This window comes from Nomascus leucogenys, chromosome 18 (assembly GCF_006542625.1).
Source record: "Nomascus leucogenys isolate Asia chromosome 18, Asia_NLE_v1, whole genome shotgun sequence".
NCBI lineage: Eukaryota > Metazoa > Chordata > Mammalia > Primates > Hylobatidae > Nomascus > Nomascus leucogenys.
The window spans coordinates 58,947,547-58,971,392 of record NC_044398.1 but is presented as its reverse complement, the minus strand read 5'-3'; the positions used below and the strand labels follow the sequence as shown (position 1 = coordinate 58,971,392).

At 38.4% G+C, this 23,846-nt stretch overlaps 1 protein-coding gene across 4 annotated transcripts in view; it reads right to left on the bottom strand.

The window, feature by feature from the left end:
• Positions 1–14,113: 14,113 nt before the first annotated feature.
• The window catches only part of EGF (epidermal growth factor), a 102,691-nt gene continuing 92,958 nt past the window's right edge, over positions 14,114–23,846 (bottom strand). For 3 of the 4 annotated variants that reach the window (XM_003269351.4, XM_003269352.4, XM_003269353.4), the window contains 3 exons: positions 23,128–23,245; positions 19,572–19,653; positions 16,445–16,698 (listed from right to left, as the gene is read on the bottom strand). In XM_003269351.4, coding sequence (XP_003269399.3) covers positions 16,445–16,698; positions 19,572–19,653; positions 23,128–23,245 — 454 coding nt within the window. Of the gene's footprint in view, positions 16,699–19,571; positions 19,654–23,127; positions 23,246–23,846 lie in introns of all 4 variants that reach the window. The other variant, XM_030798013.1, reaches the window with a different exon arrangement.

Here is a 23,846-nt window from a genome sequence, read left to right as displayed (position 1 = left end):
TTCGGAGGCTGAGACAGGAGAACTGCTTGAATCTGTAAGGCAGAGGTTGCAGTGAGCTGAGATCACACCACTGCACTCCAGCCTGGGCGACAGAGCAGGACTCTGTCTCAAAAAATATAAATAAAATAAAAATAAAACATCCGGGAAATGCAAATTAAGACCATAATGAGATATCGTTCACATTGCCAGAATAGGTACAAATTTAAAAAAAGATCAACTGCAGGATATCTGAATGTCTCATGCATTATTGGTGGGAATATAAAATAACCACTTTAGAAAAATTCTGTATGTTTCTTATAAAACTAAAAAATACACCTATTGTCTGACCCTACAATTACGGTCCTACCCAGGAAGTATGAAAATACATTGACACAAAAAGACTTGTATAAGACTATTCATAGCGGCTTTATTCATAATAGTTAAAAACTAAAAACAAACCAGAGAATGGATAAACAAAATGTAATATACTCACACAATGGAATATTAGCCATACAAAGGAATGAAAATCAGGGATGAAGAAAGAAATTAGGCTGAGTGGAAGAAAACATATGCAAAGGAGTACATAACACATGATTGACTTTAATTGAAGTTCTAGAATAGGCAAACTTATCTATGGTGAAAAAAAGTCCAAACAGTGGTTACCTGGAGATATGGGTAAGGATAGGGGTAAAGGAGGAAGCAAGGGAATGTTCTATATTTTGATAGGGGTTTCAGTTACGCAGGTGCATGTATGCATTTTGACAAACTCAGTAAATTTTACTCTGAAAGAAAAATAAACTATAAACAAATATTGAACTCTTATTAATCTGCACACTAAAGCATTTTGAATGAAATGTATTGTTGTCTGAAACTTAACAATAATTAGCATTAAAAATAAGATGGATTGACGACTGCATCAAGGGAGGGATAGAAGGTTAGATATGTGATAAACAAGTCAAGAAAAATGTTATGGAAGAATCTAAGTGGTTTTATGGATGTTCACTGTAAAATTCTTCCCACTTGGCTATACTTTGAACATTTTCATAATAAAATGTTTAACAAAAAGTAAACACCTAACCATTAAAATAAAAAAGAAATGGTTCATACAGCTACCACTTACAAACACTTTTACCTCGCTGTAGTAATAAATGTTCAGTCTTCAAACGTGGCGGTAGCAGAAACTTGCTTCTCTTGACATCTAGAGTTACAAAAGAACACTATTCCAGCTCTGTTTAAGTCTGTAAAGCTGAGTGAAAATTTTATGGCTTAGGTTCATATCCATTTCTCTACTTTTCATATCAAAAATTATACATTTATTCAAATTTGTCTCAAACTATTCTGAAACAAAGGAACAACTGACTTAAATTTGTGAATGAGTTCTATTCTCCTTCAGGAAAGTCATTCTTTAGGAAAAGAGAGGGATTTGGCTTCTGGAAGTCTTGGTTACTGTAAAAATAGGTCTTTAATTTGAGGGCATAGTGGAAAAAAAAGTCAAAACTGACAATTATGGAACTTCATAAGTTTCATAAGTGCAGCCACTTAAACCACTGCTTCAGATACTATTAAAGTTGAGTAGGAAAGGTTCATTTGTATATACAACTATCAATTATTCAAATATTTGAATCTAATGACAATCCAAATCAATAGTGATTTGGACTGAAATATTTTTTCTGACAAATTAATAATTGCCATTCACAAGATTTAAACAAAAGTCCTTAACCAGAAGAAACTGAGAAATCTAGAATAGCAGAGAGAGCAATATAAAATAAATTAGAATAGGAGATTTGGAGCACAGACAGAATAAACAAAATGAAAATAAATTTTTTTAACAGCTGCAATTACTATCTCAGCCAAGGGTGAAAAATGCACCAAAGACAAATATTCAGCAGTCTGAAAGAGTTTGAATAGCTATTAGCATAGATTAAATCTGTGGAAGAAAAGAAAACTGGCACATGGGCTTTGTACTTGCTATAGTATCCAAAAACTCAATGCCTATTAAATACAGAAATCATTCTAATTAGGCGAGTATAATTACCCTGTTTATCAGGGTGTAATTCAAATGCAAGCTTCCCTTCTACCTACTATAGCGTTAAAGTGAATCATTTTTATCAGCAAAAAAAAATCTCACAATGCTGTTTGCTTTATATCTGTATACATTTGTGTAAGCTAAGAGAGAGGAGGAATCAGATTTTTTTCTTGTAACATCTACATGAGAGTCATATTTATTAACAACCTACATGGGATCTACTTTTAGACAGACTAGTGATAACAAGTTTATTTGAAATTTTAAAAAATGACAGTGCTGCAAAAAGAAAAACTATCAAGCAAATATGAAGACTAGAGAAGTGTCTATAAGCCCTCAAACCTGTCCCCTAAGGGAAGAGGCCAAACCTCTGTGGCTATACCAAACAAAGATAAATTACAGATAGCTGTTAAAAAAAAAAAAAAAGTACAAGAGAGCCTCCTGCCAAGAAAACCAGAGTAAGGAAACTGTATTTTGTCTTGGTATCTACCATTTGGCAAACATGGAAAATCCTTGTTGAAATAGTGTGATGGATAGATGCACCACGAACATGGCGGGATCACGCATAATGCAGCGGATCAGGTACTAACAGCTCACACAGAGACACTTCCATTTATTTTTCATGGGCTTGGAACATTGATCTACAAAGTGGTCCCCTGTGAGTGTCTCCTTGGCCCAACAAATCTCTAAGAGTACTTTGATTTTCTTTGCATCTAGAATGAATCTATCCATTGTGGCTATGCCTCTTAATTGACAAAATGAAGAGATGGAAAATAAGCCAAGTTTCTGATTAAATTAATGTGCCAGTTCTCTGAATTATGGAAGACCTCTTCCAAACCCCAACTGGATCATATGATTTTTCTAGGACTAATTTTAAAAAAGTGAATGAACATAGGTGGGAATTGAACAATGAGAACTCATGGACACAGGAAGGGGAACATCACATTCCAGGGACTGTTGTGGGGTGGGGGGAGGGGGGAGGGACAGCATTAGGAGATATACCTAATGCTAAATGACGAGTTAATGGGTGCAGGAAATCAACATGGCACATGGATACATATGTAGCAAACCTGCACATTGTGCACATGTACCCTAAAACCTAAAGTATCATAATAAAAAAAAAAGAAATAATGCAAGTTACAAGACAAGTTGGAATATTATCTTTAACGCACCAAAATGTTTGTATGTCTGTGTGTATATATATGTACATTCCCCTAGAATTTTAAGTCATGGAAATATTGTCTTTCTAAAATTAAGGTAAAATGAAGATGTTTCCAAAATAAAAAGAAGCAGAAATAAAAAAAAAAAAAAAAAGTGAATGAACAATAGGACCAAGTCAGACAATCCAGGACTGAAATGAATTGCTTTAGGATTTCTTCCTAAGCTCCCCAAGGTAGAAGCACTTCTTTGCCTTCCCCAGACTCATGCCAGAGAACATTCTCATTATCCTGCTGTATCCATCCCTGTCATCCCCTCCCCACTGCACACTCCTCCAAGTGCTTCAACCCTGAGAAACTACCTATATACTTGAAACTAAAACATACCAGAATTGGGAGGGGAAAGCACTACAGAATCATCACCATGGAGTAAGCATCTAGATCAGGGAGTAAAAGCAAAGTGCTGCTATCGTTCCTGCTGTCATAGTGTCTAGGGAAGTCAGCATCTGGTATGCGTGTGGATGGAGGGGGTGTAAAGTGGAAGTTTCCATTCTGAACTTCTACAAAGTTTTCCTGTAGATGTCATTCCCACAGCTTGGATCTCACACAGACAGACCCCTAGAAGGGCCATACTGACCCACCTGGAGAGGCTATCGAAAAGGGACAGTTAACCATTATAATTGTAAGTTTCACATAAGTGATGGCTGGTTTGCACTGAGTTCAGGGCCTGGCACAAGGATTTTGAAAAATACAATGTACAGTGCTTCTTCTTTAGGATGGCTGACTAAGAACAGGTCTTTCCTTTCTTCTAAAATCTCACTAAAATGACAGAAGAAGAGCATCTAAAATATGAGAAGATATAAAAGGATAATTCATATTTTTTCTTTTCAGGAATATATGAATTTCATAGGCCTGAGCCTCACACAAGCATCAGAAACAAGATATATTAACTGTGTGAACAGGTTTCAAAGGAAATCAGAACCATGTCAATTATGTTAGAAAATGACAGTCTTACATAGCCCAATGGAATAGAATAGGTCAGAAATAAGACCACACATCTACAATCATATGATCTTCAACAAACCTGACAAAAACAAGGAGTGAGGAAAGGATTCCCTATTTAATAAATGGTACTGGGAGAATTGGCTAACCATATGCAGGAAATGGAAACTGGACCTCTTCCTAACTCCTTATACAAAAATTAACTCAAAATGGATTGAAGACTTAAATGTAAAACCAAAAACTATAAAAACCATAGAAGAAAATCTAGGCAATACCATTCAGGACATAGGCATGGGCAAAGTTTTCATGACAAAAATGTCAAAAGCAATTGCGACAAAAGCAAAAATTGACAAATGGGATCTAATTAAACTAAAGAGCTTCTGCACAGCAAAAGAAACTATCATCAGAGTGAACAGATAACCTACAGAATGGGAGAAAATTTTTGCAATCAATCCATCTGGCAAAGGCCTAATATCCAGAATCTACAAGGAAGTTAAATTTGCAAGAAAAAAACAACCCTTTAAAAAGTGGGCAAAGGACATGAAAAAACACTTCCCAAAACGAGACATTTATGTGACCAACAAACACATGAAAAGAAGCTTAATATCACCGATCATTAGAGAAATACAAATCAAAACTTCATAGAGACACCACTTCACACCAGTCAGAATGGCGATTATCAAAAAGTCAAGAAACAACAGATGCTGGCCAGGTTGTGGAGAAATAGGAATGCTTTTACACTGTTGCTGGGCACGTAAAATTAGTTCAACCATTGTAGAAGACAATATGGCAATTCCTCAAAGACCTAGAACCAGAAATACCATTTGACCCAGCAATCCCATTACTAGGTATATACCCAAAGGAATATAAATCATTCTATTGTAAAGATACATGCACACGTATGTTCATTACAGCAGTATTCACAATAGCAAAGACAAGGAATCAACCCAAATGCCTATCAATGATAGACTGAATAAAGAAAACGTGGTACATACATACCATGGAATATTATGCAGCCATTAAAAAGTAACAAGATTGTGTCATTTACAGGGACATGGATGGAGCTCAAAGTCATTATCCTCAGCAAACTAACACAGGAACAGAAAACCAAACATAGCTTGTTCTGACTTATAAGTGGGAGCTGAACAATGAGAATACATGGACACAGGAAGGGGAACAACACACACTGCAGCCTGTAGGGGTAGGGCGGGGGTGCAGGAAGAGAGAGCATCAGGGTTAATAGCTAATGCATGCAGGGCTTAATACCTAGGTGATGTGTTAATAGGTGCATCAAACCACCATGGCACACGTTTACCTATGTAACAAACCTGCACATCCTGCATATGTACCCTGGAACTTAAAATTAAAAAAAAAAAGAAAAAATGACAGTATTTCCCATCAGAAAAACTGCACAAGTGCAAGGTAGGCAAAATTTGGTTTAGTGAGCCGTTTATACAAAGGTGACCTAGGGGTTTTGGTGACCTCTGCTGTAGACTTATTTTGGCATTTTAAACTACCCAGTCCACCCTCAGCTTCTGCTGAAAGGGCCAGTTAAGGTGGCCACATTTGTATCATGTACATCTGTTCCCCTTCCAGTAGCTAATTGGACCAAAGTGAACACCTGACCCAGGCTGAACAAATCCAAAAACTGGAACACGATCATAAAATTCCCTTTCCCAGGAAGTTGGAATTGGGGAACTGGAAAACTGGGACAGCTGCAGCCTGATTCATTGCTACTCAAAGTATGATCTGTGGACTAGCAGCATCCACGTTGGCTGGGAACTTGGTAGAAATGTGGACTCCCCATCCTAGACCTATGGAACTATTATTGGAATTTTAACAAAATCCCCAGTTGATTTCGTGGACACTAAAGTTTGAGAGACACTGGGCTGGGCAATGGCAATGGGAACACTTGAAATGAAAAGTTTACAGCGTTTGGGGTAGGTCCGTTTCATGCCAAACGGAGCACAGGCAAACCAAAGTTAAGGAAACATAAAAGACATAGAAAGGTCACTTCGCCAAGAGAAGGAGAGCAGAACAGACCTGCAGAGAGAATCCAAGACAAGAGGCCCTGGGGTGGGGCACTGAGGAGTAGACCCAGCTCCTGGGGCTCCTCCTGCCCAGGGCCCAGGCAGGATATTTCATTTCATATCTTGATGGAAGCCTGACTACCTGTGGCGACTTTACAATGAAGATATCTGTAGTGCAACTACTCCAGTGGATTTCTGATGCTGATCCCTGATTATTTCTATACATGCTTCCTGTGCCACGTAGTTTCTATCAAAACTAACAAAATTTGGGAACTTTAGTATAAAAGGGGGAATAAAACACTTAGTACCCCCCGGATTTAGGCCTCCTCTGGAGTCTGATACTCAGTTTGGGCATCTCACTTTAAAAAGGGTGCTGCCATACTGCAGCCAAGCCTCCAAACAAGAGGCACCAGCACAGTCTAAAACTACGCCTAAAAACAGACTATATGGGCAACAAAAGCAGGGATGTTGACTTTCAGAAGAGAAGACTCTCCGGAGACATGTTGAAATGAGGGGACGGCATTTTTCATGTTTGAAGAATTGGTCTTGTACAGACCCAAGCTAGCCCAGAGGAGGCCTATAATACCTCCCTAAGGAAGAATTTCCTTACAACTCCAAGAGCATAACAGCTGTCTGTTGAAGTCTCAAGCTCCCTGTGACTGCAGTGTTAAGTCAAAAGCTGAAACCAAAGAACCTTCTTCAGAGACATAGGAAAGGGAATTTTACTTTGAGCAGAACTCTATGGCCTCTAGGGTATGCTGTATTTCTAAGATTCTCCAGTTGCAGAGCTAGGATTATGAAGGTCTTTTCTCTCTTCTCATCACGAGCAGAGAGAGTGCCCACTTCCAAGGCTCTGAGCAATCACTGAAGCACAGAATTTTCCATTTGCCTTGTTTTCTGAGAACCTTGCTAAGTTTTGATGACAGTTTTAAAATAAGAAGATGGTAACAATTGTGCAGGGATAAAAAGTCATTTGGAATCTGAGAAAAATGGAAAGAGAGCTGTAATTTTGGAATAAGAAAGGAACGAAGCTGGTTCTGAGAGTTCTAATACAGTGGAGGATTAAAGAGTTGTTAGAGGCAGAAAACCCTGGAGCCAGATTGTGAAAGCTTCTGCCTCCTACCATTTGTGATCTTGATTTTCTAGTCTATTTCCTTAAAAAGTTACCCCTATTCATTATCTCATGAATGCAGGAAGTACAGACAGTTTCACTGTAATTTCCAGCTCACTACAAACATATGTATTGCTTTATGGATCTACTTAATTTAGCAAACACAGAAAAGCTTGCATAAGAATTTAAAAGGCAGCATGTAAAACTGAAAGGGAGGGGAAAACCCAAACAAGAGATTCTCAAAGGTCAGAATAAATTAATAGAAGAAAAGAGAAGGATGATTAGAGCAAACCAAAGCACCAGAATTCGAATGCTCCTTCTCATCATAATTATGAACATTATTTTTATCATCCCCAACCAAATAATTTCTTATGAGATTCCAAATGCCAATTTCTATTTTTTCTGTGTTGTCTTTTGTGCATTACACAGTTCTTCTTTCCTCAGTTCTTCCATTATCTTCTTTAACCCTCTAAGTGTTCAAGGTGTGTAGTAAACATCATCTTCTGCCTCTCTTGAGGCTCTTCACACTGGGGAGGAAAATTTCCAGCTCTGAAACATGGGAATCCAGCATGCATGCTCCATGGCTTCAGGGATCGAGAGTTGAGCAAACCCAGCCCAAATGAATGCAAAGAATGTGAATAATTCTGCTTTGGAATCCATGAAGTGCTTAATAGAAAACTGAAGGACAATTTCTTTTCAAAAAGTGAAAAAAAGTGTACTGGGCACTTCACAGAGAAATAATAATAAAACATGCATGTGTCCACCACTAAGACTTAGAGCTAGAACATACCAGACCCTCAGAAGCCCTGGAGTACCTATCACTGAAGGCATCCTCTTCTAGCTCCAAAGACAACTACTCTTTTTTCCTGATTTTTTTTTCCTTTGTTGTTGTTATTTGTTTCTTTGTTTGCTTTAGACAGGGTCTCGCTCTGTCATCTTGGGCTGATCATAGCTCATTGCAGCCTTGAACTCGAGGCCTCCAGTGATCCTTCTGTCTCGGCCTCCCGAAGTGCTGGGATTACAGGTGTGAGCCACTGTGCCCAGCCAACAACTACACTTCTGATTTTTTTAGCAGTGATTCCCTTGCTTTTCTTCATAGTTTTACCACTTAAGCCTGTATCCACAAACAATATACTGTTTAATTTTCCTTGCTTATAAAATTTTTATAAAGGATTTTTGTCATAAGATGAGCTTCTTTTCTATTTTTCTGATTGATCCAGGTTAAACAGCTTTCCAGATTAATTCATTTTCATGTCCATAGCTGTAATTCATTTTTAAACTGCTATGCAGTATCCCATAATAAAACTATACCATATTTTAAAATTCATGTTACTGTTGGCATTTATGTGGTTTCCAGTTTTTGTTTTTTTGTTTTTTGTTTCTGAGATCATGAACTCTTTTGTATGTGCCTTGAGATACAGAGGTATCTCTCACCAGAAGTATGTAAGAGTATTGATAGGCCCACATTCTTGCTGAAACTGGTACTTACCTAACTTAATAATTTTTGCCAATGGCTGGGTGCGAAGTGGTATCTCATTTTGGTTTCATTCTGCATTGCCCTTATTACTAATGTGGCTGATCACCTTTTCATGTGGTGTTGGGGTCACATTTGTGTTCCCACTTCTACCCATCTATCTACTACATTGCTAGTCTCTTTCTTATTGACTTTAGGAAGTGTCTATATATTCTAGATTTATATCTTCCTTTGTCAGTTATATATATCAAAAATTTATTTTCAAAGCTTGAATTTTGTATTTTTACCCTCTTTATGATATGAAGACTAGAGATTCTTAATTTTAATGGCAACTTTTTGATATTTTCCTTTTTCAGGGAGTCTTAAGAAATTTCTCCTTACCCCAAGGTTATTAAATACACTCCAATAAACTCTTCTGAAACTTTATAGTTTGACCTTCCAAATTTAAGTTTGTATTCTACCTTGGTTGTATGTACAATGCTTACAATAGGGATCTGTTTCATTGTTTCATGAATAGAGAATCAGTCTTCTCAGCTGTATTTATTAATAGTTCATTCTTATACTGCTGATGTGCATTGCCCACTCAATCATCTTTCAAGTTTCTGTGTGTAGCTCTTTTTTTTTTTTTTGAGACAGAATCTTGTTCTGTCACCAGGCTGGAGTGCAGTGGTGTGATCTCGGCTCACTGCAACCTCTGCCTCCCAGGTTCAAGCGATTCTCCTACCTCAGCCTCCCGAGTAGCTGGGACTACAGGTGTGCACCACCATGCCCAGCTAATTTTTGTATTTTTTGTAGAGACAGGGTTTCACCATGTTGGCAGGATGGTCCCGATCTCGACGTCGTGATCCACCTGCCTCGGCCTCCCAAAGTGCTGGGATTATAGGCGTGAGCCACCGTGCCTGGCCATGTAGCTCTTTTTTATTCTATTCACCTACTTGTCTAACCTGGAAGAGTACCATACTTCTTAGTTACTATTGCTTTATAATAATTTCTGGTGTCTGATAGATCAAGTCATTCTATTTAATTCTTCTTCATGTGTAACTTTCTATTTTTCATTGAGTCTATATTCATTTACATTTACCTACATATTGACCCTTTCAGTTGTTTATTTTTTGCTGTTTTTTCATGAGTTCATCTGGGATCATTTTATTTTTGCCTGAAAATTTTTCTTCAATATTTGTATTGGTACAGGTGTTTTGTTGTCCAGTTCTTCAGGTTTTTGTTATCTAAAGTCTTTATTTTGCTTTCGCCTTTGAACACTATTTTTGCTGGCTGGTTGTAGAATTCTAGTTATTTCAACACATTGTTCTATTTTATTTTATTTTATTTTTTTATATTTTATTTTACTATTTCATTTTATTTTATTTTATTTGAGACAAGGTCTCCCTATGTTGCCTAGCCTAGTCTCGAACTCCTTGGCTCAAGTGATCCCCCCATCCTGGCCTCCCAAAGTGCTGGGATTATAAGTGCGAGCCACTGTACTCAGCCAATTATTATATTTTCTGCTGGCATTCATAAATTCCATGGACAAATTATCTGACCATCTTGTTCATTTGAAAATAAAGTTTCTTATTTCTGGCTGCTTTAAAAATTTTTTTAAATTGTATTTATGGTTGATTTGTATTTATCGTTTGGCTTTGTAGTGTCTCAACTTACTATTTTTCATTATTATAATGTTTTCACGTATGATCTCTTCAAATATTGATTTTACCCCAGTCTTGTTTCTGTCCTTCTACAATTAAAAAACACGTTAGAAGTTTTTTATGTTCTTATGCTTTTTCTGTACTTTCTATTCTTTTTTATTTCTCTTTATGCTTCAGTATGGATGTTTTCTATTGATCTATTTTCTTTTTTTTTAAGATGAAGTCACACACACTATGTCACTATATTGCCCAGGTTGGTCTTAAACTTTTGGGCTCAAGCAATTCTCTAGCCTCAGCCTCCTGAGCAGCTGGGACTACAGTGTGCTCCACCACACCTGGCTGATCTATTTTCTAGTTCATTAATTCTTTTTCAGCTGTGTTTCATCTGCTGTTAAACCCATTTAATAAGTTCTTACTTTTAGTTATTGTATTTTTGAGTTTATTATTATTATTTATATATATATATATAGAGAGAGAGAGAGAGAGAGACAGAGTCTCGCTCTGTCACGCAGGCTGGAGTGCAGTAGCACGATCTTGGCTCACTGCAACCTCTACCTCCCAGGTTCAAGCGATTCTCCTGCCCCAGTCTCCTGAGTAGCTGGGATTACAGGTGCATGCCACCAGGCCTGGCTAATTTTTGTATTATTAGTAGAGCTGGGGTTTCACCATGTTGGTCAGGCTGGTCTCAAACTCCTGACCTTGTGATCTGCCTGCCTCGGCCTCCCAAAGTGCTGGGATTACAGGTGTGAGCCACTGCGCCCAGCCTTTCGAGTTTATTATTTTTAAAGATCCCAATTCTTACTGAAATTCTTTTTCTCACTGTGTATTTTTCAATATATAAACCTAAGTTACTTTAAAATCCATGTTTGATAACTTCAGTTGTTGAATCTCCTGTAGGTCTGCTTATTTGGCCTTTTTTTTCTCTTGTTTTTTGTCTAATTGTCTTATCCCCTGGCTTGTCTGGAAATTTTTTATTGAATGCCAGATGTTGTATATAAAAATTTGAAGACATAATCAGAGATTCCGAATGGCATTATGTTCCTTCAGAGAGAGTTCACTTTTGCTTGTAGCAACATTAAAGATGGGGTCAAATAACTTTAATTCCATTAGGGAATGAATATTTTGAATTTGTGTTTCTTTGTGAGGGCTGGACTGTTTCTAGTTAGATCTTTGGCCTACAATGTAGGTCTTCAAAGATCTTATGTGAAGCCTTGGGTTGGTCATCAGGGCCATTCTTCTTTGGCAGGTCCTAAATTCTGATTTTTGTCTCCTAGCCTCATAACAATGGCAAAAGCTCTGCTCAACTTCTCATGTTACTGCAATTTTCTGTATTCTTCTTTTAGCCTGCTGTTTACAAATTAGCAAACGCTGGAAGAGGAAAAGTGACACACTGAGTGTCACGTTTATCTCTTTGCATTTCTCATTCTTTCTTAAGATCTTAGCCCCTAGAATCCTCATTGCCTTAGTATTTATCTGATGCCTTCAAATGGATTTTTTTTATCCAGTTTTCTTAATTATTCTTAGCAGCAGGTTTCTGATAAATCTAGATGTTCATAGCTAGACCTTCTCATATGAATTTTAGAATTAGTTTGCCAGGTTTAATGGAAAAAACATGAGATTTTTATTAAAATATTATTGAATTATCTGGGGAGAATTAATGACTTTATAACATTAAGACTTTCTATTAATGAACTTAGTATATCTTCTTTTAGGCTATCTTTCAATCTTTAATGTCTTTCCCTTTTTTTTTTTTTTTTTTTCAAGAGACAGAGGCTCACTGTATTGCCCAGGCTGGTCTCAAACTCCTGGGCTCAAGTCATCCTCCTGCCTCAAGCTCCCAAAGTGCTGGTATTACAGGTGTGAGCCACTGCACCCAGCCAGTGTCTTTCCACTTTTAATTTTCTGCATAATGGGCTTGGACACCTGTTAGATTTATTCACGGTTACTTCACATTTATATTACCATTATAATTTACACATTTTAACCACATTTTCTAGTAAGCATTCCTGAGATATATTTTGTGTTCCTACTTATAATTTAACTATAGATTATTTTGCATTTTATCTGGACAGCTATATCATCTGCAAATAGAGTGTAATTAAAAATTTTAAATCCCTACATATTTTAAAAATCTAATCTTACTGCTTTGGGATATTATCGTGCTGTCAGATTACTAAGATACCTAGAATAGGTATTTCACTGAAGTGATGATAGTGTTGCATCCTTAGTCCTGATCTTAAAGGGAATACTCTCAATATTTCATTATTAAGTATTATGTTTGCTGGGAGTAGCAGACTTGATAGATTTCATCAAGTTAAGGAATTTAACTTTTCTTTATATTTTTGCTAAGAAGTTCTGTTGTGAATTCATGTTGAATTTCATTGAAAATTATTTCTGCCTCTACTCAAAATATGCTTTTTTTTTTCTCTTTTGCTTTGGTCCTATATTGAATGATGACTAATGATTCTAAATATTTAACCAATCTTTCATTTATTATATAATTACCAATTGGCCATGAAATGTTATTTTTCCAATATGCTGCCAAGGCCTTTTTTTAATATTTTGTTTAGACTTTTTGAATCTATATTTGTAATTGAGTTTGACCTGTAATCTTTCTTTCTTGTGCTATACTTGTCTACTATAGAAATAGTAGTTTTTTTCTATTATATAGAAGAATTTGTATAATATGAGAATTATGTGTACCTTGAATATTTGGTTGAATTTGCCTGTTGTATCAGAGTTCAATCAAGGAAGCAAATCATTGAGTAATATGTCATAAAAATAATTTATTATAGAAATTAAACCTTACCTAATTGCAAGAAGAGGTGGGAAAATAAGGTATAGAAAGGGGATTTGGAGGATTAGAACAAAGTCACTGATCAGCACTCCGATGCAATGGGATGCATGGACAGGTTGGAGTTGGCTGGGAAACCCATGAAGTCAAGGACTCCCCGCTTCGCAAGTGGAAGGGAGCGTCCAGTGGAGTGGGCAGGGAAGTCTATGGAAGGATGCTGTGTCTGTGTCTGGTGGTGGGCCTGGAATCATCAGTGTGCATCAGAGCCAACAGTCAGGAAAAAGAGATTTAGAAAACACTAAGGAAGGGACAGTGGTGACAATCTGCAGGCTGACAGCAACCACCACCAGGAAAAGTGAGGATGAGCTGGCACCTGTGCATCTGTCTTTTGCTGCATCTAACCACAGTAACCAACTGTAACCCAATGATATGCAGGGATGAAAGTCTGGGAAACAGTTACAGCTTACCTGGTTCACACAGTAGAAAACTGCCAGGCATGTAAAGCCTGGTGTTTTCCTTGTTGCTAGCATATGGCCTCTAGCTACAGAAACCCTGTCAAGTTCCAAACAGGAAAGTTTGGAATTCCTGTTTCAGAATGAACCAATGCGGAAAAGAGTTTCTCATTTAAAGACTTAAAGAATGAAGAGGAAATAAAAAGAAAACAAAGCAAACCATAAAATCTTGCCTGTCACAGCTACTTAAATTGACTAGATATTTTCTGTTTCTTTCAGCCTTTTGTTGGTTTTGGTTGCATGTGTATGTGTGTTTTTTAAGGATTTATAATTTAGTGCTGCTATTACATTTTCAGTGATCACACAATAATCATTTATTCTCATGAAAAGAACATCAATTGGAAATCAAGGCTAATAGTTGGACTGGAATCATACGGTTTCAAAAGAGTACAATGTGTTAAGCCTTTATTAGAAGCTAGAAAAGAGGCCAATATGCTCATTTTTTACTTAGTAGGGGACATTTAGTCAAACAGAAGCTCAATCAGGCATTGCGTGCAATGAGACCATGAGAGTTAGGGAGGAAAAGTATTCAGTCTGGAAAAAACACAAATTGAGTTTTTACATGAAAACGCTGTTCTTAAAACTTGAATTTTTAAAGAAAAGAGGACATTACTGGTAAAGATGTGAAGTTGCAAGAAGAAGATATCTTTGCAGGGTGGCTTGGTGATTAAAAAACACAAAGTGCGTTTTTTCTTTAATCTGACCAGGAGCTGGTAGATAGCCTAGTCAAGGACTTAGCAGAGTCACAGTTTCTAAGGTACCAGAGTCATTAAGAAGGAAACAAGGATTTTCTGGTACAAAGATAATGGTATGTTATGGGTAGCTGTGGTCTTGTGTCATTTCTTTTGTCATCACTGAACCCCTAAAATACAAAAACGTAATCTAAACCCAAAAGTGAGCTTTTGGAGGAAGAAAAAATATTCACACTTAGGGAAAGAAAACTTTGGGGGAAATTATGGTTATTATTTTTCTGAGGCCAGTGACTCAGCAGAAATAGACAAGTCTTCTGATCCTCCAGGATATTAATTGTCAATGAAAGCAAAACCGAATATAGAAAAATCTAAATTGGCTGGGCTAGGTATCATACTGAATAATTAACTAATATCCACAAACCTCAAGTCATCCTCCCATCACCAAATCTTTACCAAAATTCCTATAAAGTATCCATTTGAAAACAGGTACTTCAATTTCTTTTTATTCTGATGTCTGGTATCACCAAAGTCCAAGGAGTTGAGAAATGAAAGATAAACAAAGGGACTAGTTACTGCATAAACTGAATGATTCAAAGCCCCCAAAATTCAAAGTTACCATATCAGGTTGTGTTATCTGTAGTAACAATATCTTGGCTGCAAGAAAAATATTTAATTAGAATACCATGTGAAATTTTAATCTATAGAGTTGTAGATTTAAAATTTTTTTTAAAGAGTTACAAGGCTGGGCACCATGGCTAATGCCTGTAATCTAATATGTTGGGAGGCTGAAAATCAATCACAATTCATTTTGCAAAATTACCAGCATGACCTTGCTTGAGGCCAGGAGTTCAAGACCAGCCTGGGCAACATTGTGTGATCCCCATGTCTACAAAAAATAAAAATAAAAAACTTAGCCAGGCATGGTGGCCTGTGCCTGTGGTCCTAGTTACTCGGGAGGCTGAGGCAGGAGGACTGCTTGAGCCCAGGAGTTTGAGGCTGCACTGAGCTATGATTGTGCCATTGCACACTCCAGCCTGGATAACAGAGTGAGATCCTATCCTCTCTCTGGAAAAAACAAACAAACAAACAGACAAACAAAAAACAGAAACATCCGCAAGCTTGACAAATCATTTTGGTTCAACTCTAGTACTGCCTTAGACTATAATTAACTACTTAATCAGGCATACAATGAAATGTTTACATTTTTTGGTGATTTTATTTAAATAATTAGAAGAAATTCATCAATGTCTATAATGAAAATAAATCGGACAATTTACTTACAATCTTGTAACTGAAAATACATACAAATTCTGTGCAATCACACCAAGAGGGAAAATTCTGTAGGGGAAAAGGACAGTAATGACTGAGAAACCCCGAAGCCTCCTGTGTAATATTTTAAAAATAAAATGTTTTCATTCAAATATTTTTTTTTAAAAATAAGCCATCTAATTCTGAAGAAATCAGTTTCTAAATTACATTTTTCATTGATTCATCACAACCCATTTTGCAAAATCATCAGCATGGATCACGCCAATGAGGAGTTAAATGCCTACACTGTATCTTAACGGTATTGTAATATTCCAATCATTTCATGAAATTGATATAAATGTTCTGTCCAGGTCAAAGAAATTACTTTGTAACTGACCAAACCAGTGTGATTGTCTGCTTTAACCCCTAATTTCTTCTGGGGCTGCAGGAACAACAAAAACAAAAATCTATTTGTATTGACTGCTGAAGACAATACAATTTACAAAGCACTGTTGTCCCAGTTTGGGTTTCTAATAAGTTACCTAGTGATTCTCCCAGTAATTATTTCCTAGTGATTCTTACTTGGAAATAAGACTGCAGTGAGACTGCTAAAAAGAGCAAACAAAAGCACAACTACATATCTGTCTCCAGGCATTGAGTAGGTGATTAGTCGTAGAGACTGTGGAACCAAAACCTATAGTTTTCCTCTACTTTTGAAAGAAAAGATACTGTGCATCAACATAGTTCATTCTTCTTGACTTTCCTTTTAATTCCAGTTTTCACTGAGTCAGCTCCATTTGGTGTGGTGGGTCCAGGGCCCTTTGTTGCCATAATGGGTTAGCTGATAGGAGAGAATGGGGCTTCTCAACACCCCCTTCAAGGGGCTGTGTCCCATAGGAGGGCATATGAAAGCTTTGCTCCATTACCTGGGGACAGGAGCCCTTATCACTGGATACTGGAATCCAGAAGCCTTGCCCTGTGCCCATTCCACATAACTGGGGCTCCTGCCTCCATGAAGTTGGTTGCACTGACCCTATACGAAAGACAAAAGAAATTTCAAAATTCATATCATTCACAATAGATAGGCAAGAGAGACCCTAAATGGTAGTGGTTGAAGAACTGGCCTGAAAATAAGACACAAAGATAACCCATTTTCAAACTACTCTGGACACATTTTTTTCTTCTTTTTTTTTTTTTTTTTTTGGATAAACATCTCACTCTGTCATCCAGGCAGATTGTGCAGTGGCACAATCACAGCTCACCACAGCCTCTTCCTCCTAGGCTCAGGTGATCCTTCCACCTCAGCCTCCTGAGTAGCTAGGACTACCCAGTTAACTTTTGTATTTTTTGTAGAGACAGGGTTGCCATGTTGGCCAGGCTGGTTTTGAACTCCTGGGCTCAAGCGATTCGCCCACCTCAACCTCACAAAGTGCTAGAATTACAGGTATGAGACACCGCCCCACCCTGGGCCCAATTTTTAAAAAATTAAAATAGGCCAGTGCAGGGGCTCATGTTTGTAACTCCAGCACTTTGAGAGGCTGAGGTGGGAGGATGGCTTGCACCCACGGGTTCAAGACCAGCCTGGGTAACATAGGGAGTCTCTATCTCTACATAAAATAAAAAACTAGCTGGGCATGGTAGTGCACACCTGTGGTCTCAGCTACTTAGGAGGCTGAGGTGGGAGGATTGCTTGAGCCTGGGTGACAGAGTAAGACCTTGACTTAAAAGAATTTTTTAAAAACTAAAATAGTCTTAGTTGGTTCAGATGATTTAAAGAACTGTACTACCTGACACATTGCTCTTTAGCTTTTACCGTGTACTTCTGTCTCTCCATCTGGACCACAAATGACTTGAGAGTAGATAGAACTCAAGTTTTTTGTTTTTTGTTTTTGAGATGGAGTCTCACTCTATCTTTGTTTTGAGATGGAGTCTCACTGGAGTACAGTGTTGAGATCTCAGCTCACTGCAACCTCTATCTCCCAGGCTCAAGGGATCCTCCTACCTCAGCCTCCCGAGTAGCTGGGACTACAGGTATGCACCACCATGCCAGGCTAATTTTTGTGCTTTTTGGTAGAGACAGCGTTCCACCATGTTGGCCAGGCTGGTCTCAAACTCCTGACCTCAAGTGATCTGCCCACCTTGGCCTCCCAAAGTGCTCAGATTACAGGTGTGAGCCACTGTGCCTGGTCTGAGTTCAGATTTTAGATGTATTTCTTTTCCTTTCCCCTGGCATAGTCAGCTGCCCCTAGCATGCACTCTGCACTTAACCTGTGTCAGCTGATATCGGCTGAGCTCAGTGAAGATGGTTTCATGGAACTACACTAGCATTGTGTTGTAATGAGTTTTCCAGGAGCAGAGAAGAGACTGGCTCAGAGCCAAACTTGATCTTTTATTTCATTCCTCACTCGATCTCCCCCCACCCCAATCTCTATGTGCATTTTCACCCCAGGCATTTATGAGACAGCTGGACATGAGCGGGGATGTGATCACTCATGCTGGGAGGCAGTTATATGAGTGGCCCACAGAGAATGGGTCAAATTGTTTGCAGTACAGTGCGGGGGGAAAAAAAACAACAACAGCAAAAGAGACATTCTAATATATTCCTGAGTACTCAGCTAACTGTAATGAGTCCTTAGTTCTTTTCTAAGTTTAACCAAATTCCTGTAAAATCATTGTGCTATTAGCTTGCAAAATTATATTATATGTGCCTCTATAGTGGGCTACCATTATAAGAAAGAATTATGCACTTTTAGCTGCTCAAGGAAAAGTAGTAACTACAAATATTCCATTACTTTTTAATAGTGCTACCAATAACAATAAGCACTGAAGCAAATTTTTGAAAATGCTAAATTTTTTCATTATTGGGGAAAGTAATGATCCATATAAAAAACTACGTTACTTATTGTAGTTTTCATATTCAATTCTTAAGTGTACCTTAATATCCAGGCCTTCTTCAAATTAGGTAATAAAGTTGTACTGAATTCAGTATTTGGGGTTTCATGGCAACATAGGTATGAGAAGGGAATTTAGAGTGAGTTTTCCAAAACAAGAAGCCTATGTTCTTTCCAGAAAGAAATCTGAGGAGGAGGTTATAATAATAAGCACATTGAAGAAAGAAAAATATAGAAAATTTAATTGGAGTTGATATTTCATTAGCTCCTTTCATTAGCAGAGGAACTGTTTTTGTTGGCCAAAAGTTTCTCTAAACCTTTCCAAAGGCTCACAACACAAAGGCCTGTGAAACAACGTCCTCTGGCCTGTGAAACAAAACTCAATCTGAGACCCAAAACCAAAAGGTTGATCATAATACAACTCTTAAGGGTATCTGAGTTCATTTCTATCTGAAGTAGACTGAGTTCCTGAGAACCTGGGTTGATTTTATGGTCTCTCCACAAGTGGCTTGGCTGGACTTCACAGACAGCCAGGCGTCTGGCTAAGGTCATGCCCCTGATAAGACCTGAATACTCTGAAATCCGCAGGACAATCCTCAGATCAACTTAAATTTACAGAAACACTTCCCAGTAGATGGGTTGAACATGGAACATGTTTTCTTGGAGCCATTTACAACTTAACTGGAACTATACCTACAGCTACCAGTATAGATCCTGGACCCTAAGAATGACCTCAAAACACAATTCAAATCAAGGAGTCATCCATTGTGTTCTTGCTCAAAGTGCAAGAACACGGGCTGCCCTGTGACTAGAGTTTTGGTAACCTCATATAAGATAGAACTCCAGTGCAAATCAGGTCCATGGCATTTCAATACAGCCCAGCTACTCACATAGCTTATACAATTTAGTTATTTTGTTTGTGTGTGTGTGTGTGGTTAAATGAGACTTTTCATTGAAAAACAGTCAGGATCTAAGTAAAAATAACCATTCACAGGAGCCAGGGATAAAAACTGACCAACATCTGCTGCCTGGCCATCCTCACCAGCCACTGGTTGACTCCCATTCCTGAGGTCTTGGTGTTCCTTTACAACCACAAACTGCAGACAACAAAAAGGAGGGAGAGAGGATATTGTTAAAATTCACAAATTATCTCAACGTACATTGAATCAAAGTCTATGGCTTTACGACGTTCATCCTATGGAAAGTGAAAGTCAGAAGAAAGGCCCTGTGAAGTTAGTCTTTCTAGCTAAAGAGAGATTCAACATTCAGTGAGGAGCCTTGTGTTACTTTCTCTTAAAGCAACTAGGCACTACCAATATGTTAACTGAAGAATCTATTCTAATTATGGAATCTCAGCTTTTAGGTCACGGATCCCTGGAGGCCACTGATTTACTGTAAGCAATACAAGAATCCATAAGTATTCTAAGAACTGCCCATAGGCCAGGCAAATAATATCTCATATATGTGTGTGCTACAACTTCTCATACACACACACGCACATACACGCATTAATAACACTCATTTAAACATGCTATCAAGTTCTGAGTAATTTGGGGCCATTAAAGGTAGTAATAACTGCTAGTGCAATGACAATTTTGCAAGCTGGTTGAACAGCCTAGGGACCTAGAATTTTAATAGGGAGGAACAGAAAACAACATTTCTCTTCAGTCAACAAAATGATTACTTTTGTCATTATCTGTATTATCAAAAATTGGGCACTTGCAATGCAGGCTGACCAGAGTTCACTGGCTCACATTCACTCTAGATAGATTAGATATTAAAACAGATCCATGCTACAAGGAAAGAAAAGAAGTGACCCCATACAACAGGACAAAGGACATCATTTGGTGAAGTCCTTCCTTGTCAATCAGTAACCAGTGCAAGGACTGCCCCAAGGTTTTGGCCGATCAGGCTTCATTGGTTCAGAAATGGGCGCTCCACAGAAGGGAGCATACAACTCAGAAACAACAGAAAGAGGAGTAGAAAACAATCTCTTTGCCCATGTTTTCCTTTGAGAAAGGTGTAGAAAGGCATAATGACTGGGGTCAATTAGGGAGAAGACAGGGAAATGTTGGTAAGGGAAGGGTGAATCCACAGAACATGTATTTTCATTTTCTTATTTTTTATAATACAAATCATGCTTCATCTCCTCCTCATTGATGATCTCCTGCAGCAACACATTGCTAAATCAACACACGACCCACTGTTTAAAGACACATGCCCATTATTTCTGTCTCAAGTCAAAATCCAACCCTCTGCACTGCAAATTTTCTAACCTCGTGCCTCTCTGCCAGAAGAACATAGGTCCCGAAATTCTGGGCTGAGGTGGAAAAAGGAGCTGATGGAACTAGATTTGTTTCTGCTGTTTCTTCTCCTAGTTTGAGCGTTCAGCTCTCTCCAAATCCCACTGATATCTACGGCAGCAGTTGCTGTCAACGACAGTTATGACGGCTGTGGGGGACTGAGTTCGGCAGCCCCAGGCCTCCTAACATAGCTCTGAGCCAACAAGCTGCTCATGACAGCAGCAAATGCTTTCGATTTTTTAATAGACATACACAGATTGTGTTTCTCCTTCATTCCCATGATTATGAATTAATGAGATGAATTAAACCTGCTACTCAAAACCTGAATGAAATACCATGTAGACTGACAAGTGAAATCTGGGTAATTTAGAAGTTCACAAAGTCATGAGGCCTCAAAGAACCAACACATTCTAGAGCTTAGTCCTAGAATCACACACTTGTGGAATTGATAAAGACTGAAGGGATCTTAGAGATCATCTAATCCAAACCCCTTGTACTGAGCGGGGAGCAGAGGTCTGCATACGTTAAAGGAATTGCTGAAGATTAGATAGCCAACTGGTGGGAGAATAAGGCTAGAACTCACGTTCTTTCTCACTTTTTAGAGACAAGGTCTCACTCTGTCACTTAGGCTGGAGTGCAGTGGTGCTATCATAGCTCACTGCAACCTTGAACTCTTGGGTTCAAGTGACCCTCCTGCTTCAGCCTCTTGAGTACCTGGAACTGCAAGTACCACCACACCCAGCAAAGTTTTTTTTTTTTTTAATCTTTTTAAAGAAATATGATCTTGCTGTTGTCCAGGCTGGTCCCAAGCTCCTGGCCTCAAGCAATCCTGCCTTGGCCTCCCAAAGTGTGGGGATTACAGGCATGAGCAACCTTGCCCAGCCTCTATTTTTTTTCCCCCATACTTGAGTCCGGCCAAAAAATAAATAAATAAATAAGGAAACACTGAATGCCTGTTACAGGTAGGAAAAGATGACCACCTGGTAGTCAAAAGCACAGTCACAGGAAAGCTACTTTCTGAGAACTCACAGTGAGATGGGAGCTGGGGAGTAGGGGTAATAATGTGGGAAGGACCCCAAACATTGCCTTTGCTCCTCCATTACCTCTCTCTAATAGCTCTTCCCTAAGGATTCAATCCTCCATGGGCCTGCCATATATTCCAGTCTCTTCCACAATATATACCATAAATAATGCCAACAGCACACACTGAATCAGTCGTTAACTCTGACAGGTTTCTAGAAATGGAAATTCCCTTAACTGATTCAAGAATGTGTAGCCTGTTTCAAGACTGCCCTCTTGTGTTCCAAGATCAACTACTGAAGTCGGTGATTAATGAAGCATCTTGAACTTCCCAAACCTCTGTGCTTTTTGGAAAATATCTAGGATTGTCAGATAAAATACAGAACCCAGTTAAATTTAACTTTGAATTTAAATTTGAACTTTCAGTATAAGTATGAATTTAACTAGGCATCCTATATTTTTATTTGTTAAATCTGGCAACTATTTTGCTACTGAAATTTAGGGAGTTGAAATGTGTAATATTAAGAAAATTAGAGCTGAGTGCAGTGGCTCATGCCTGCAATTCCAGCACTTTGAGAGGCCCGGGCAGGTGGATTGCTTGAGCCCAAGAGTTTGAGACCAGCCTGGGCAACATGGTGAAACTCTGTCTGTACAAAAAATACAAAAATTAGCTGGGTGTGGCAGTGTGTGCCGGTAGTCCCAGCTATTTGGGAGGCTGAGCTGGGAGGATCGTTTGAGCCCAGGAGTTCGAGGCTGCAGTGAGCAGTGAGTGGTTGGACTACTGCTCTCCAGCCTGGGCAATAGAGCAAGATCTTGTCAAAAAAAAAAAAAAAAAAAGAGAGAGAGAGAGAAAAAGAAAAGAAAGAAAGAAAAGAAATTAGAAGCATAATCTTGGGTTTTTAAGACATCTATCTGGAATGTATCAACTAAAAATATGGAAAGTCTTCACATAACACATATAAATCTAAGTTATAGAAAGAATCTACATGAAAGAAAAAAATTCCAAAAATTTATTGTGCCATTAAATTATGGCATTATTATAACTCATCTGATTCCTTTAGTTAACGACACAGTTCCCCCATCCTCCCACCCAGGACCTCCCTAGCTGATGTGGTCTTGGCTAACATTGACACCAGCTGGAAGCTATAACTGATTCCAGTCATTCTGAACTCAGTGAAAAAAACAGAAAAAATGAACAGGGGTTAATATCAAGCCAATTCCTTGATTCATCTGCTTTGGTCACATTACCCAAGGTTGAGGGCAAGAGGACATCCCATCCTCAGTGTCAGCAGGCCTGCGACTCCTCACATCTCTGCTTGACTCCTCATAAGGATTCTTTGGATTTTTTGATAGCAGCTTCTGAGTCCTGTGATAAAGCCAAAATTTGAGACAATCTCACAACAAAACAAAATACTCAGCCTATTCAGTGATGATCAGGGACAACTAACTGCTTTTGCTACTAAAATTTAAGTACTTGTGTGGGAGAGAAGAAATATGAAGATAACTAGGAACATAACTTTAGATGTTTAAGGCATTCTTTTCTGCAGAACTCAAAATACTTTCCAGATAGTGTTTCACTCTTTCCAAGATTCTGTGAGGTAGAGGGTGTGTGTGTGTGTGTGTGTGTGCGCGCACGTGTGCATGTATGCCCATGCATGTTGGGGGGAATAGCCTTGCATTCATTCATTCATTCACAGGTATCTACTGAGTACTAACTATACCCCAGGCACTATCCTAGTACTGATGATATAGCAATGAAAAAACAACTTACTAATTTTGCAGGGAGGAGTGGGGCAGTCTGTGTAAAAAATATCTCAGCAACTGTGTGAGGCAGACTATGTTAGCTTCATTTACAAGTGAAGCCATGGGGGCTTGGAAATGGCAGTGACTCACCTAAGGCACACAGCTACCAAGGGTAGTGTAAGAAGTGGGTCATAATGACACAAAGCCTAGGCTGCTCTTACTGG